The sequence below is a fragment of the Haliotis rubra genome, unplaced genomic scaffold, assembly GCF_003918875.1.
Source record: "Haliotis rubra isolate DU_JTF1 unplaced genomic scaffold, ASM391887v1 Scf144, whole genome shotgun sequence".
Lineage (NCBI taxonomy): Eukaryota > Metazoa > Mollusca > Gastropoda > Lepetellida > Haliotidae > Haliotis > Haliotis rubra.
This window is the reverse complement of record NW_025765381.1, coordinates 1,154,488-1,173,630: the sequence shown is the minus strand read 5'-3', so window position 1 is coordinate 1,173,630 and position 19,143 is coordinate 1,154,488. Positions and strand designations below refer to the sequence as shown.

At 40.8% G+C, this 19,143-nt stretch overlaps 1 protein-coding gene across 1 annotated transcript; it reads right to left on the bottom strand.

Annotated features, from left to right (window-relative positions):
* Positions 1-128: 128 nt before the first annotated feature.
* LOC124269312 (probable flavin-containing monoamine oxidase A) lies at positions 129-18,648 on the bottom strand. The gene is made up of 11 exons (XM_046704324.1): positions 18,531-18,648; positions 14,082-14,187; positions 12,939-13,113; positions 11,991-12,036; positions 10,840-10,997; positions 9,417-9,506; positions 9,189-9,276; positions 4,292-4,392; positions 3,647-3,826; positions 2,388-2,575; positions 129-1,750 (listed from the first exon to the last, which is right to left on the bottom strand). Exons 1-11 carry the CDS (start codon positions 18,646-18,648, stop codon positions 1,444-1,446), a joined length of 1,557 nt encoding a protein of 518 aa, XP_046560280.1. The 3' UTR covers positions 129-1,443.
* Between the last annotated feature and the right edge of the window lie 495 nt (positions 18,649-19,143).

Below are 19,143 nucleotides of genomic sequence, written 5' to 3'. Positions count from 1 at the left end.
ACTTGAAAGCTAAATACTACAAATATCGGTGTCCAATTGAAGCTGTTTTTCATAAGACTTGAACCCCATAAGATACCCTTTCTCACCTTTCGACTCACTTAAACATAAACGCACATAAAATCGTATCGAAAAGCTGCATATTTGATTTATTCGGAGCATTCGACAAAATATCAAGACAAAAAGACTTAAACAGAGAGATAAATCTCACCTAAACAAATGTCTCCCTGAGTGACAAATCACACAAACAAAAATGGTTTGAAAATGATACAACACAAATTCATTCCACGCAGTAATTCAAGAAAAGACTTTGAGTAAGATACTTACTTAGGAAAGAGTTATGGGTACGAAAACGAAAAAAGTCCTGTTTTGTGAATTGATTTCTGGTCTTTTACAGAGAACGATAAACAAAAGAATCGACACTGTTTCACATTTTGCCAAAATATACCTGCAAATATAATCAGTGTGTTACAGAACATATAATGACACTGCTTACATATTAAATAATTGTTTGATCGGCATTCTAGAAATTGGTGAGCCAAACGGGAGTCACATTTGTTGTTCTTGGTTTCCCGCTGACCTCTCCCAATTATGTACCAGCTGTTATTCAGTTACATGTTGTTAATATTAATCTGCTGTTTGTCAAAACATACTATGTATATATACCTCTCATCATTTGGTTGTAGTCACTTTTAGCTTGATAACGATGTAAGAATCTAGATCGAAACGTCGCTTAATGCAATAAACAAGAAGTTGTCATCCATAAAGTTGTATGTTTCATACTGAACTTGGAACGAACATGTTTCTGCAATTGACTTTGTCCACAGCGGTTTATACTGATACTATGGAAACTGATTTATTCCCTGGAAACAGGCCATTAGTTTCACGTGTCAGATACCATCCTCGTTTATGTAGGGTATATCTCCATTGGTATTCTTTATAGCAACTAATTTAATCATTCCTGGCACATAGTGTCTCTTGTTTCACGAGTGTGGGCTGCTGTTTCTAGGCTTCTGCTAAAATAAGTGCGAATGCGAGTATGGTTTTACGCCGCTTGTAGCAATATTCCAGCAATATCACGGCGGGAGACACCAAAATGGGCTTCACTTACAGTACCCACGTGGGTAATCGAACCCGGGCCTTCGGCGTGACGAGCGAGCGCTTTAACTATGAGGCTACCCCACCGCTTCACTAAAAGAAGAGGCGATTTTACAATTCCGACTATATTATGTACATGTGTTTGGTTTTTTGTTTTTGGTTTGTTTAACGCCTCACTAATCTCTGAGCTATAACAATGAATAGGTCCATGGTATTTTTATAATAAAATGGAGATAAAATGTCTGTAAGGAAAAGGCCCTTAAGTTGACGATCTGCGTGGAAAAGTACCTGTTTCAATTACATTGTCGACATAGTATTTCGAACTGAATCAGGTATTTGTACAAAATCCTAGTTTTGAGCAGAAACGCCTTGGAGAAGGTGTTGCAGTTTGTCCCGAGTGCCCATGGCAATCAAGATGGTGATAAGTGAACCGAGTCCAATTGTCAGTGTCACCCAACTAGGCGCTTTGGCTTTCCGCCGCACAGATTTCTTCTGGCGTGTTCGGTTGGTGGTTAGAATGGCAAGGTCGTCTGGCGTCACAACTTCCGGTTTGATGATTCGGAGCACTTCCGTCGCTGCTCTCAAGCCCGCCTGAACAGCGCCGTTCATGGTGCCAATCCAGACCGTCGCTGTTTCAGTCCCTGCGAAATGAATCCTGAAAGAAACCAAACTATTTTGGTAAGGGTAGAATGCCATGTTACATAAATATCAAATATAAATTTCACGGTATTGTTTTTAGCAACTTCAAGCGAAAACAAATCTTGTTTAACAGAACTGAATCATGTTATAGATGAAGCGTTAATTCTTTATCGCAAACTGATACCATGTCAAAACGTAAACGAGTATTGAAATGTACGAATACATTTTATTACCATCTAATGGAGGGTGTTATCGTTGCAATAAAGTAATCTCATAATCTTGGTATCCAAATCTGATAAATATCTACATTAGGTCAATACACGAAATACTTTCCCAAAACGTTTTAACATTTCATTGATGACGTCGTTGCGAGTTTACAGGGGCTTTTCCACTGCGTGAGCGAACATGATGCATGAACGACCTTTACCTTGGTGTACCGCTAAGTATTCTTACGCGAATGTTCGATTCTCTTCATATAAATTCACGTACGATTTGCTTCTATTTTTAGAGTAATTTTAAGAATGGCATTATATGATAAAGATTAACCTGGTTAATAATCTCCATTTGTTTATCTGTTTGTGCCAAACCTCCAAAAACAACGTCACACCCAATCCTCCACAGTATTGACTGTATAAACTGGAGTCGTTACTCACTTGCCGAAAGGTTGGCGTAGCGCCTTGTTGTAGTACATCATGGCTCCAGGGTTGGCGACACACAGAGGTCCCCCATCGGTGTACGGCTCCTGGCTCCAGTCCCTTTCCGCGTAGTCCACGTAGCCAAAGACGTCGGGGCCGAAGAATCGGGAGAGGGATTCAAGTACCCCGCGTTTCCTCTCCTCCCTCTGGATGATGCGAAAGGGTTAGTGAGTGAACATGTTTTACCAATATTCCAGCAATACCAGAGAACCAGAAATAGGTTTCACACTTTCTCCCCATGTCGGAAATCCCACCTGTACCTTCGACGTGATGTTGAAAATAGATGAAGATTACTTTTTCATAAGAACAATCAGAAGATTATTTTAACCAAACTAGTATAATATATCGAATTATAGAAGAAAAACTTCGTGCAGGACGATGTCCCCAGTGCGTATCGAATCCACTATTTTCCTTCTTCGTCTCTCTGTTCAGTATTTAGCAAAGGAAGGGACAAACAATTGACCTACAGTCCCAACGTTAACATAGGCCTAACGTCAACTTTCAGTTGATGCCATGGTAACATGGTTACATCGATGAACACCTATAGTAACCTATGGGACATCGTCATACCAATATGTGCTTAGATCATCACAAATATAAAATAACACATTGATACAAAGGCTGATTTGTGACATTTAGAAATGAAATACCGGGTGTTAATCATGCCGTGGAATGAGAATAAATATGGTTTCAGCATTATTTCAGCATAAGTCCGGCTATGTCTCTAGAACAAGTGATTGATATCATGACCAACGAGGACACGCATTCAACCAAGTCACCGATCTTGATTAGCCTTTCAAATAGAGACCTCTAACGACAGGCATATTTTGCTGAGTATCAATTCTAACCGAAAAACAGGGGTAAGTCAAGAAAAATGAGTAAGATTTGGTTGGTTGTTGTTTGACGCCGCACTCAGCAATATTCCAGCTCTATGGCGGTAGTCTGTAAATTATCTAGTCTGGACCAGACAATCCAGTGATCAACAGCATGAACATCGATCTACGCAACTGGGATACAATGACATGTATCAAACAAGTGACCACCCGATCTCGTTAGTCGCCTTGTACGACAAGTATGGGTTGCTGAAGACCAACTCTAAAACGTATCTCAAGAAGAAAGGGATTAGTATGTAAGAAGTCGACAAACAGGTTTGTTAAAACTCATCGTTCATGCTGATTTCCCCTGCAGTCTTATATATTTTGCCCGTCAAATCTGACCTGCAGCTGACCCCACTGGACAGCTTGATGACCGCCGATGAAGGCGATGATGGCAGGGTTGTCGTCAGCGGAAGTGGCGTCACAGGCGAAGCAGAGAGGACCTGAGTCGCATCTGCTTACTGTACTTTGTCCCCCACTGGACAGAATCTCACCCGACCATCCCCGGTCTCGCCAGAACGACTGGAAGAGAAGAACCACCATTAGCATCAATAATAGTGTCCTAGCAGGGTCTGTCCAGGTGTTCCTTCAAAGGCATGCTTGTTGAACATGTCATTGTCACGAAACGATAGACGCCGTGCGGTTACTTTGCATTATCTATATTTACCTATTGTTGATCTTTATTGGTTCTTCAAATATCTTAAACATATAACTATCTTAGAAGCATTTGAGATTTTGTTTTGCGGTTCTGCCTGTCACGTTAAGTAACCACCATAAACGAGAACAAAGGCTACCAAAGTTTGGGTCCCTCACTGCTAAGCTTTGGTTTAAGTTCAGTTCACACGCGGTGTGTACATTCTGGATCGATCATTGATACTTACAGTTTGATAACGAAACGATCTTGCCCAATAATATATCTTGGAACTGTCCAAAATGCATGTGGAAATGTGATTATTTGTGAGTGGCCAATTCTCCCCTTGTACCCACCTCTCTGAAGGTGACAATGGCTGTGATCCTGTTGCTGAGTGGAGCCCGGCTTATGTAGTCCCGCTTGCATATTGGCAGAATAGGCTCGAAATGGACCTTGTCTGTAACATATGGGAGTTGCAATAAGACATGTCGGAGCTGGTACAAGGAGGCAATACCATTGTTAATGAGACGTGGGTTTTGTTCGTTGTTTTACGCCGCACTCAACAATATTCCAGCTATATGGCGGCGGATGGGTCGAATCTGGACCGGACATAAGCATTGATCTACGCATTTGGGATACGATGACATGTGTCAACCAAGTCAGCGAGCCTGACCACCCGATCCCGTTAGTCGTTGGTTTTGTATGTTCGTGAGTAAACACAGATACATGTATATATCTTCGAGGCAAAACCAAAGACAAAGTAAATGCGGTTTTATAAAACAAGGTAAGTAGTATGCAGGTGGGAGGTATTAATAGTACAAAGTAAACGCAGTATTGGTGATAAAGATACATTTGGTATTGGTAATACAAGGTACAGGAGATGCTGATTCAGGTACGACTGGTATTGGTGACAAAAAGTACCGATGGTATTGTGGTACAAGGTAAAGATGGTATTGTAATACAAGGTACAAATGGTATCAAGGTACAGATGGTATTGTGATACAAGGTACAGATGGTATTGTGTTACAAGGTACAGAAGGTATTGTGATGCAAGGTCAAGGTACAGGTGGTATTGTGATACAAGGTACAGGTGGTATTGTGTTACAAGGTACAGAAGTGGTATTCAAGGTCAAGGTACAGATGGTATTGTCAAGGTACAGATGTGTATTTGTGATACAAGGTACAGGTGGTATTGTGATACAAGGTACAGATGGTATTGTGATGCAAGGTACAGATGGTATTGTGATGGTATTGTGTACAGATGGTATTGTGATACAAGATACGAGGATGGTATTGTGATACAAGGTACAGATGGTATTGTGATACAAGGTACAGATGGTATTGTGATGCAAGGTACAGATGGTATTGTGATACAAGGTACAGATGGTATTGTGATACAAGGTACAGATGGTATTGTGATACAAGGTACAGATGGTATTGTGATACAAGGTACAGATGGTATTGTGATACAAGGTACAGATGGTATTGTGATACAAGGTAGAGATGGTATTGTGATACAAGGTACAGATGGTATTGTGATACAAGGTACAGATGGTATTGTGATGCAAGGTACAGATGGTATTGTGATACAAGGTACAGATGGTATTGTGATACCAGGTACAGATGGTATTGTGATACAAGGTACAGATGGTATTGTGATACAAGGATACAGATGGTATTGTGATACAAGGTACAGATGGTATTGTGATTACAAGGTACAGATGGTATTGTGATACAAGGTACAGATAGTATTGTGATACAAGGTACAAAATGGTATTGTGATACAAGGTACAGATGGTATTGTGATACAAGGTACAGATGGTATTGTGATACAAGGTACAGATGGTATTGTGATACAAGGTACAGATGGTATTGTGATACCAGGTACAGATAGTATTGTGTACAAAGTACAGATGGGATTTGTGATACAAGGTACAGATGGTATTGTGATACAAGGTACACAATACAAGGTAAAGATGGTATTGTAATACAAGGTACAGATGGTATTGTGATACAAGGTACAGAAGGTATTGTGATACAAGGTACAAGATGGTATTGTGATACAAGGTACAGATGGTATTGTGATACAAGGTACAGATGGTATTGTGATACAAGGTACAGATGGTATTGTGATACAAGGTACAGATGGTATTGTGATACAAGGTACAGATGGTATTGTGATACAAGGTACAGATGGTATTGTGATACAAGGTACAGATGGTATTGTGATACAAGGTACAGATGGTATTGTGATACACAAGGTACAGATGGTATTGTGATGCAAGGTCAAGGTAAAGATGGTATTGTGATACAAAAGGTACAGATGGTATTGTGATACAAGGTACAGATGGTATTGTGATACAAGGTACAGATGGTATTGTGATACAAGGTACAGATGGTATTGTGATACAAGGTACAGATGGTATTGTGATACAAGGTACAGATGGTATTAGTCTTACAAAGTACAGATGGGATCAGTGATACAAGGTACGGATGAGATAGTGATAGAAGGTACATGTGGTATCAGGTAGAGTACAGGATTGTGATACAAAGGTACAGATAGTATTGTGATACAAGGTACACATGGTATTGTGATACAAGGTACAGATGGACATTGTGATACAAGGTACAGATGGTATTGATGATACAAGGTACAGATGGTATTGATGATACAAGGTACAGATGACATTGATGATACAAGGTACAGATGAGTATTGATGATACAAAGTACAGATGGGATTGATGATACAAGGTACAGATGGTATTACAAGATACACTTGACATTACACAATACAAGGTACAGATGGTATTGATGATACAAGGTACAGATGGTATTGATGATACAAGGTACAGATGGTATTATGATACAAGGTACAGATGGTATTGTGATACAAGGTACAGATGGTATTGTGATACAAGGTACAGATGGTATTGTGATACAAGGTACAGATGGTATTGTGATACAAGGTACAGATGGTATTGTGATACAAGGTACAGATGGTATTGTGATACAATGTACAGATGGTATTGTGATGCAAGGTCAAAGGTAAAGATGGTGTACAGATGGTGGTATTGTGATACAAGGTACAGATGGTATTGTGATACAAGGGTACAGGTGGTATTGTGATACAAGGTACAGATGGTATTATGATACAAGGTACAAGATGGGTATACAAGGTACAGATACAATTGTAATACAAGGTACAGATGGTAGCTATTGATGGTATTAGGTACAGATACAGTTGATTTTGATACAAGGCACAGGAGATAGTGATAGAAGGTACATTGATGATACAAGATACAGATGTACAGATTGGTGATACAAGGTACACATGACATTGTGATACAAGGTACAGATGGTATTGATGATACAAGGTAGAGATGGTATTGATGATACAAGGTACAGATGGTATTGATGATACAAGATACATTGATGATGACACATTGACATTGTGATACAAGAAGATACATTGAGATGACAGATTATTGATGATACAAGACATTAAGATATAAAGGTACATATGATTGATGATACAAGGTACAGATGGTATTGTGATACAAGGTACAGATACATTTGACATTGATGATACAAGGTACAAGATGGTATTGATGATACAACGTACAGATGGTATTGTGATACAAGGTACAGATGGTATTGTGATACAAGGTACAGATGGTATTGTGTTACAAGGTCAAGGTAAAGATGGTATTGTGATGCAAGGTCAAGGTAAAGATGGTATTGTGATACAAGGTCAAGGTAAAGATGGTATTGTGATACAAGGTACAGGTGGTATTGTGATACAAGGTACAGATGGTATTATGATACAAGGTACAGATGGTATTGTGATACAAGGTACAGATGGTATTGTAATACAAGGTACAGGAGATGTTAATACAAGCTATTGATGGTATTAGTCTTATAAGTACAGTAGATTTTAACACAAGGCACAGGAGATAGTGATAGAAGGTACATGTGGTATCAGTGATGTAAGGTACAGGAGATAGTCATACAAGGTACAGATAGTAATGGTGATACAAGGTACACATGACATTTGTGATACAAGGTACAGATGACATTGATGATACAAGGTGCAGATGACATTGATGATACAAGGTACACATAACATTGATGATACAAGGTGCAGATGACATTGATGATACAAGGTACACATAATATTGATGATACAAGGTACACCGGACATTGATGATACAAGACACACATGACATTGATGATACAAGATACACATGCCATTGATGATACAAGGTACAGATTGCTTTGATGATACAAGGTACACTTGACATTAATGATACAAGGTACATATGCCATTGATGATACAAGATACACATGGCATTGATGATACAAGGTACACATGACATTGATGATACAAGATACACATGACATTGATGATACAAGGTACACATGACATTGATGATACAAGATACATTTGACATTGATGATACAAGGTACAGATGGTATGGTGATACAAGGTACAGATGACATTTGTGATACAAGGTACAGATGACATTGATGATACAAGGTACAGATGACATTGATGATACAAGGTACACATGACATTGATGATACAAGGTACACATGACATTGATGATACAAGGTACACATGACATTGATGATACAAGGTACAGATGACATTGATGATACAAGGTACATATGGCATTGATGATACAAGGTACACATGACATTGATGATACAAGGTACAGATGACATTGATGATACAAGGTACACATGACATTGATGATTGACATTGATGATACAAGGTACACATTGATGATTGATGATACAAGGTACACATGACATTGATGATACAAGGTACACATGACATTGATGATACAAGGTATCACATGACATTGATGATACAAGGTACACATGACATTGATGATACAAGGTACACATGACATTGATGATACAAGGTACACATGACATTGATGATACAAGGTACACATGACATTGATGATACAAGGTACACATGACATTGATGATACAAGGTACACATGACATTGATGATACAAGGGACACATGACATTGATGATACAAGGTACACATGACATAGGTAATACAAGGTACAGATCCGCATAGTCATATAAGGCAGTCTGTGTTACCTATCTAGCTCAGTGAAATCTGTTTCGGCAGACAGTCGTGGCTGATTATTCTGGCCTCGACCTTTCTACATGAATATGTTAAGGAAGATATGACGGATGATAGAATGACAAGACATTGGTAATAAGGATTCTCACTGAGTAAGCTAGGCGGAATGGTGACGATAGCCCGTTTACACTTGAACGTTGTGCCGTTTGACGTGGTGATGATGACGCCCTCCGACTCCTGAAACATCGGCAACGATAACAGAATCGAACAAACAATCAGACGTCATGATACTCTCCTACAACACTTGTACTAGTTCTGGTGCATTCATGTCATGGGTAAAAGCATCAACGATGTTACCACAGAGTTTAGTCGTCTACCTGCTTGATGTTTGACACTGGCTGTTTCAACAGGACACTGTTGTCTCCTATAGCCGCGGCCAGCTTCTCGCATATTTGCTGAGCTCCTCCCTGAAACGGATATAAACGTGTGCAATATTCAAACAATATACGGTTGGGGACACCAGTGAGTGAAAATGGTTTTGCGCTGCTTTCAGGAAAGTCCGAGCAATATCACGGTTTGGTGCACCAGAAATTGTCATCACACATTATACCCATGTGGGGAATCGAACCCGGGTCTTGAGCATGACGAGCGAACGCCTTAACCACTAGGCTACCCCACCGCCCTAGAATCGTCATTATAAATAATGATAAACAAATACAATAGCCATAGGACTACTCAACCACCCCTCTAAAGGAGTAAATAGAAGTTATTCAGTTATAGATGGCTGTTTACAGCGACTTCTATGTGTAACTGCAATCCTATCAAAATGTAGTTTAAACCGATATTACTTGCAAAATTTTAGATCCTCTCCTTTTTGAAATATTAATTCACTGTCATATTTGGCTTTTAACACTAATGTGTCAAACATCGGCATATGTTAATACATGACTGGTTTCGTAAATACTGTGATACATTTAAATCATGGATGTTTCGAGTTATCCGCAGATGAGATATAGGGGAGTGATGACATTATCATATCGTCACGACAGCTACTATCCCAACATGACATCGCCTTAATTGACAGGGGTACAGATAAGCTGCGTATCTGCGTAAATTACGCAAATATCTATGTGAAAACTCAATTCATATTAAGTCTATTGCGTAAAAGTATGCTTGAAGTTTTGTAAATACTCAATAAATTTGATCTTACATGTGTACACACAAAAATGTCAAGTCTTAGCTTGCGTATGTGTGGGTCTATAAAATAACTGAGATATATTGAGAGTTTCTATTTCAACGCATAAACTTGGCAACTTGCAGTCTTTCTTATCGTTTCTCATATTACAGATCAAATATAAATAACAAACACGTAAACCAACATTTAAACGGAAAATGGAAAAATACCCAATTGAGTTGAGTGAGGTGGGTACAATTTATTTGGTTACTCAAAGGAAAATTAGGATACCCAATTGAGATGAACACAAGCGAGTACATAACTCAGTGACCCATAAACGTTATCTGTCGCTCTGATTGATCTTCAGTAACCCATGCTTGGTTGACAATTGTCATCGTATCCCACTTTTGTAGATCGATGCTCGATGCTCATGCTGTTGATCGCTGGATTGTCTGGTCCAGACTCAATTATTTACAGACCGCCACCATATAGCTGGAATATTGCTGAGTGCGGCGTGAAACTGAACTCACTCACTCATTCACTCACGCTCACGCTCACATCACGACATCGCCTTAAACAATACATAGCGACTTCGACCTTAGAGCTAAGGTTGTTTCACTTCTAACCTTAATCTTCAGGTCTTGTCCCGAATCCTCTGTTTTCTGCACGATGTGGTCAAGGCCGTCGGCGGAATTGACGTACATGAGGAAGAACAGAAGCGACACCTGGGACGCCTCGACTCCCAGGATGTACCGCACAACTGCGTCTATGGCATCAGCGGATCCTGTTGGAAGGGAGTTCTACAGATAATACTGGGAGGATGTTGCCTTGCCCCTCCCTCAATTATCAAGTGTATCATTATATATATTTATGGGTCAGTTTAGCCTCGTGGCTATCGACACATGTTGCAAACAAATCTACGATGTTTTAACAAATAACAAATATAATATACAAGTGCATTCAACATGACGGCGTTCTGTATACGATGGCAATACTGTGATTGACATCACAAGCATCGATTATATCTGTCAACATCGTTTCCGCGACTGAAACCACAACGGCCCCACCCAAAACATTTCACACACTCAACATCCGAATATCTTAAGTCCTTAATATACATTAAAGGGTCCTATTGGATCTCTTTGTAGCTTGTGCCAAAACGAAATAAGATAGTTGGAGAGCATTCAACCAATCAAACAATTAATTCAGAAGCACTGGACATTGTTTAAAACCTCAATCTCCAGGTGGCTGATGCAAGCTCGAAGGTGTACAATGCTTCTATCACGACACCCGGGTTAGAATCGGACTTCAGCAAGCCATGCTTGTCGTAAGAGGCGACTGACGGGATCGGGTGGTCAGGCTCGCTGACTTGGTTAACACATGTCATCGTATTCCAGTTGCGTAGATCGAAGCTCCTGCTGTTGATCACTGGATTGTCTGTTCCAGAATCGATTATTTACAGACCGCCGTCATATTACTGAGTGCGACGTTAAATAACAAACCAACCATATCTACCATGAATAGATTCCAGCGCGACATTAAACACCACAATGCCGTCATGGGCGGGCTCTTGCAGACTCATTAAACACCACAATGTACGTACTCTTGTACGTACCTGCTGTAACATTAAACACCACAATGCCGTCATGGGCAGACTCTTGTACGTACCATCAGGTAGACTGTCACAATGCCGTCATGGGCAGACTCTTGTACGTACCTGCTGTCCAGCGCGACATTAAACACCACAATGCCGTCATGGGCAGACTCTTGTACGTACCTGCTGTCCAGCGCGAGATTAAACACCACAATGCCGTTGAATGTTTCTGTCATTGAATGTTTCTGTTTTGAAGTTTCAAGTGTCATCGAGTCCCACTTCCTGGCCTTGGCGCACGAGAACGGGTCGTCAGCGGGCACCTGACGTCTCATGGCATCGATCTAAACACGAAACAAACACCCCTTATACCTGTACCTGTATTGGACATTGGTACTGAACAGTGGATTGTTCACTTGAAGAGAGGAATGGACATCAGCAGAGCGGGATGAGTTATGATCCAATGTTAATGATTTTACGTTACCACATCGGCTTTCTTTGTTTGTTCTCATTTCCAGATCTGTGAAGTATGTCCTTTGTTTTCAACGTTAGTGAATTGTTATTCTGCATCGTAATTTATAAGTATCGATTAATCTGATACAATGGTATAAAAACCTTCCAATTAGGTCTGGGTTTCCAATGGGGTTTTCACACACAGTTTAACACCGCTGTATTGAACTAGAAGGAACCGGATACATAGTCGACTTATGAGAGTGTTCGGCACTCACATCAACATAAGAATGTGGCGTGTTAAATTACCCGAATTACAGGTTAATTCGACACAATATAGGGCGACACAGTGATGACTTGAGTAATTCCGAGATATTTTGTATCCAGCGGGACATTGTTTCCCTATGCTGGCTACTGCAAAGTCACGATGAGACCTACCTTTATGTACTCTAAGGTGAAGGGTGGGTGGGTGTGGGTACGGGCAGACATTTTTAAGAGGGACAAAATATGTTTCCATGCCTCGAAAGCGACAGTTGTCGTTTCTAAGCACCGAAACTAACGTTTTAATGCTTTTTCGGGAGATAAGTGCATTTTAAAAGAATTACGGAAGGAAAATTTCGTTATTGACGTCTGCAGAGCTCAGATATACACCCCAGTAACCACCTTACACTGCACCCAACTTACCTTGTTGATAAATCTGCGAAGGTCCATCAGTTCCAGGAATGACAGGGTGGGCAGGGTGGAGGTGTAGGTCCGGATGCTGTGGTCCTCCAGCTGGACGAACTTGCTGCCTTCACTGTACTGGTGGTACGTCTCCAACTCCAGCTCCGAAAGCAACGACATGACGTGGGTCTGGCATCTGGATATAGCAGAACTGACTTAGAAGAACGCCCTGACTTAACAGTCCACGAGTCCCAAGACAATCGTGGGAGCTGGCCAATGTTGGAAATTCAATAGCCACCAGTGACAAGAATATTTCTGATTTTGATAAAACAAAGACAATGGCTGTCTCATTTTCAGAAACTGCAAGGTCCTATACTGAGAGGGAAAACAGACCGAAACACCTATATTCATTTACAGGTCACCGTGATATACATGTGATATAGCTGACTATGGTTAGAATTTAAACCATTTTATGAATAAGATTGGTATCATTTGGCATTAAGTTAGATGAGGATAGGATTACTATTTCTACTGAAATCAGAAGAGCAAAACATTTAAAGCCACATTTGGCACGTTTAGACCCAGTCGTAGACATCTGTAGCCTCTAAACGTGCATAAAGTATGAGGAAAGGGACGTGTAGAGGTTTATGTTTAGGAAGTTAACACATTTTTCATACTACAGTTTCTTCACCCGCTACTAAAATCTCACTACAGCCTATTACACCAACCTAAGCTGTCTCAAACACCTCGACCCCAACCTCATCCCACCAGCCTTCCGGGTCTCACTAGCCCACCCTATCGCATCCGCCTCTCTGGTCTCACCTTCCTACCCGATCTCACTAGCCCACCCTATCGCATCCGCCTCTCTGGTCTCACCTTCCTACCCGATCTCACTAGCCCACCCTATCGCATCCGCCTTTCCGGTCTTACCTGCCCACCCTATCGCATCCGCTTTTCCAGTCTCACCTGCTGAACCTATCTCACCTTCCTACCCGATCTCACCTGCCCACCCTATCGCATCAGCCTTTCCGGTCTCACCTGCCGACCGTATCTCACCTTCCTTCCCGATCTCACCTGCCCACCATATCTCACCTTCCTAATCGATCTCACCTGTCCACCCTATCTCACCTTCCTACCTGCTCTCACCTGCCCACCCGATCTCACCTGCCCACCCACTGTGACCCGAGGTCCCAGACATCCGTTCCTTCGGTCCCATCGGTCCCAGAGACAGTCTTCAGGGGAACACTGTACGTTCGGCCTCCAACTCGATCTGCAAATACACACGTGAACGGTGAAATACTCGCTATTGCTGTTACGGTAAGTAAATATTAATGTTATTTTACGGCGCATTTAGTCAGTACATAATCAGGTTTGGGCCAGACAAACCAGTGACTGTAAAAACATGAAAGAAAATTCAAGCTATCGGTTCATGCATTCTGCTGACCCTATCGTCCGTGTTCAAAAGGGCGGTGTCAAAGCTGGGCTTACTCCTCATACGATAGCAGAGACTTACCACAGTCTTAGATCGAATTTGTAGAACCGGCCCTTGTGCATATCAGTTGAATCAATCAAACAAACCCAGGTTACTGTGACAAGTTCCCCCCTGTCATGCCAATAGATCATAAATAAATATAATCTTACTGATTGTTTCTACTGGTAACGTTCAGTAGTATGTTTACATACAGACTCAACATTCCACGGTCAGGTGTCGTGCGTAGTTCACTGCATGGGTGTAAACTGTATGGGTGTAAATCATTTGCCCTGGTCGTAACACCATGAGAGTATTTATTTGTGCACGGACTTTTATAAGTACAGAGAGAGAGAGAGAGAGAGAGAGAGAGAGAGAGAGAGAGAGAGAGAGAGAGAGAGAGAGAGAGAGAGAGAGAGAGAGAGAGAGAGAGAGAGAGAGAGAGAGAGAGAGAGAGAGAGAGAGAGAGAGAGAGAGAGAGAGAGAGAGAGAGAGAGAGAGAGAGAGAGACAGATGCTCTCATAACCTCAGTTATATAAGGCTTACTTTTTATAGTACAGAGAGAGAGAGAGAGAGAGAGAGAGGCACTGAAGCTCACCTTCCCCAAACTTTTCTAACAGTGACAGATGCTCGTAGCCTCAGTTATATAAGGCTTGTTTAATGTTTTTTGAAAAGACAAATGGTCCCCAAAGAAGAGAAATACAGTTTTCGAAGACACATCAGGAGATGCGAATAGCTTCGCAATGTTTTCATGCAGAAGTTTAGGATAATGAAAAATTGTTCTGTATGTTTTTAAACCAATTCTAACGTGTATTTCATCTTTGTAATGCTTTTAACTACATTTTGGAAAGAATCAACCAGCATAGGTATAGACTTCGGGACCATAATAGGCAAATGTAAAGCATTCGATCCAATGGTCAACCGATGTTGAGAGTAAAGAGCGATAATGTACTCGACTCTAATCATTTAATTGTTCATTTCCAGATTAGAACGGGTGGGAATAAGGCGTAACCTCATTGTAACTCGAGATCATATCGTTCATCACATAAACGTAATCAGCATGAAAATGAAATCATAAACCCACGTTTTATAGTCGTTGAAACTGAAACAAACAACACATTCTTACTGGATGTTGATACATTTACTACGGATATCGTAGTTGTGTTTTGGAAATTCAGTCGCAGTGTGTCGGGGTTTTAGTCTGGTAACGTTTCTCACTTTTAGTCAAATCCATTGATATGTATTATATACCTTCCTTTGCCCAACAGCTTAAAGGTCACATGCAACGTAAAACACAACTTTGCAGATTCTGATACCTTTCGGTATGGACTTACCGAAACAAAGCGTCAAAAATGCAAATTCAACTTATAAAGTTGAAAAATAACGCGATTGAAAAAAACGCGCGAAATCGGAGTTCAAACGTTTCACTAATTTTCCCCAGACTTTTCTGGGGAATACGGGTTTCAACAGCTGGGCTGCGCTCATAGCACGTGCGCAGTGAAATAGGTTTGCGCAACTTGGAAGCGGGCTGTCTGGTGAATACTCGGTGAAGGCTTTGGTGTGAGCTATTTTCCTAATGTTTTGTTGATATCTCACAGGCGCAAGCTTTTTGTATGTTATGACAGTAAATAAACTGTTTATATAATTTCATTTGTCTATTGCACCACACGTTCTTCTTACCGAGTCACTTTCTCAGTTCGATACTTAAAAGCAATGTCATTATTTAGAGTTGACACACTTTCTAACTGATATATAGTTATGTCGCTTATTGACACCTGTGTGTCTGCCTGCCTGTCTGCTAATGACAATATTCAATACACAACTGCCATCACTGACCACACGCAATTTGAACTTAACACCAATCAGGCTATACACCATAAACAAAACGCATTGATTTATGGCCAGAGTTCGGTCTCTGTCACATTATGTAATTACACAGACAGGCAGGTGTGATACTTGAACACATGACATGTTATGATGTCTGTTGATTGCAAAGTGTTATACACAAAAAATGAGCATGTATTTACAAAACTCAACTTTCTATATATACACACACAATGAGCTGTGAAGGCGGCATCTGTTAATGAACCAGCCGTTACACTTGAGTGCACATACACCCGCTCTGACTGGGTTCGGTATCCCGGCTGCTTCGTTTCGAGGGAGGTAAACCCAAGTACAAAATATTGCACTTTTGATTTGCGATTATACGCTTACAATTTTGTTTATTTGTTTTTTCATAATCAGCAATGCATATTATATGTCATGAAGAAGTGATAATTGTGTTTTAATTATGTTTGATTTTTGTGTTGCATGTGACCTTTAAATCAGTGTCTATGGTGCGAGACAAGGGGGGCGTCCGTGATGTACTGTAACACGGTAAGGAGTCTGCCGATACCATAAAGTGTTAAATGGAAGGACATGTAAATGTGTTAAAGAAAACCAGAATGAAAGTCAAACACCACAATAAAGTACACGGAACGCTCTCTATATCTTAAAGATCATATTTTTATTTTATTCTTCTTATAAGGATACATACGGAGCTGGATCAAAAAGATCTTGATGGGGCCGGAGGTTCTGTCCAAATTAACCACCAATGGAACCCGATTATAAAACATGTTGTACCCAATATAGGTAAGATTATTAAATAACAACATTTTCACCATCAAATATTTCCTCTCTTCTTCAAAAGGTAGGGCGTTGGGGTAGTCTAGTGGTCTAAAGCGTTCTCTCGTCACGCCGCAGATCAGGGTTTGATTCCCTGCATGAGTACAATGTGTGAAGCCCATTACTGATGTCCCTAGCCGTGACACTGCTGGAGTATTGCTAAGGGCGGCGTAAAACCATACTCGCTCACTCTTCATAAGTAGGTTTGGGATAGACTATTATTATGTATAACACATATATATTTCCGGATATGCAGTCTGAGCCCACACACACCTACACATCATAAATAAAATAGGTCAACCACTTGACACGACCGATCACCGTCGACATAGGTGAAATGGGATTATGTAGTCCCATATATACATCGCGGAGGATCAATAATGAGTACATAAGTGGAGAGTGAAATGAACACGTGTATATTGTTGCACTATCAGCGTACAGAACCATGGACACATCACTGCCGTAGCCTGCTGAGAGACAGTGGTGATGGGTGTGTTACTGAATTGGTATGCGGAAGATCTACAGGCTGAGTTTCTCATGATCACCGACTATTGACAGTGTGTTGAAACATTGCTAACACATGGCTCCTCTGTGTTTACTGATTCCTGTGCGTGCCTGGTGATGTTATTTTTAATAGTCTGCATTTACTAAACTCAGCAAGGTTGTTCCGATTTCATGATGGAAAATGTAAATAACAGATGACCACCTGACGAAAACAGTATATTTTTCAGAACATACAAGGAAGAAAATGGATGTAGTACCCAACTTAATTTTCACACTGAGGCAAAATTTAAATGTGAACCGGCCTTTCAAAATATAAACTGAATGCTAACCGATAACTGTATGCTAACAAAGCAGACTTACTACATATGTGTATCCGGGAATTTTCAAGCGGGGGAGGGGGATTAACTTCAATATGGGTTCGAACACACACACACACACACACAGACACACACCACCCACCCATCTCAAACATACACATACACTTACACATACAAATACTCTGCCCTTGTATTTTCTTTCAGTCATGTCGTTGTTACGACATAGTTGCTGACATAGTTTCAGCCGTTACGTAACTGAAATACATATTTGTGAATTCGGCCGTTATCAATAGAATAACACGATTATCCCAAATTTAATGGTTGACATCATCAATAATGGAAATGATGTGTATCAGCTTGAACTTCATCACCTCTGGTGACGCCAGCATGTTTAATACATTCCTGAACTTCAGGTGAGAGCGTGCGTACGCGCGTGTGTGTCTCTGTCTGTCTGTATCTGTTTGTGTGTCTGTTCGTGTGCAGTGTGTGCGCTTGTTACTTTTCAGACACCAAACATGTTATTTTTCACAAATCTACAGTCCGCATCTGTATTTGGAGATACATTCACAAATAACGACGATCAGACCTTTCCATTTTACTTCTCTAACCTATCTACTAAGTGACACATTTATGTATGAAACACACAACCAACCATCTCACCTTTAGCTTCTATGACCAGCACGCGAATGTTCGGGTCTTTTTTCTTCAACCTGTGGGCTGCAGTCAAACCAGATATCCCAGCGCCAACAATAATGGCGTCGTAAGTATCAGAACTCATTTCGGAAATGCAGTTTCTTTTTCATTTCCTGTCGTTGTGAATAAACACAGTCGCTGAATCGGTCGTGGTATGACAAGGATATATTTCACGAGCAAAGTCCGCTTCAGTTCTCTCCATCGCCATAATCATGTTTTATCTCTGGTCACATGACCGAGATCGTCTGCTGCAAACGTGAAGACTCGCGCGTTTTTCCGCTATCACGGGAACAGGGCTACAAGATACGAGAGGTACTCGGAGTGAGGCGCGTTTTTATCTAAGGTTGCTGGTATAAACAGTGACATGGATTTTTAATAGTCTTGGCGTGGTCGAGGACTACAGCGGAACGCGGACTATTTTGTCGAAGGCGTATAATGCTACTCAATTTAATATCTTGGTGTACTTAGACCAAGACCCGGACATAACTTGCATACCGCAATGGTGGCCAGATTTATGTCTGTGTTGGCAGTAAACAATTCATAACTTGTTATAAGTCTCAGTATTAGTAGACTAGTGGAA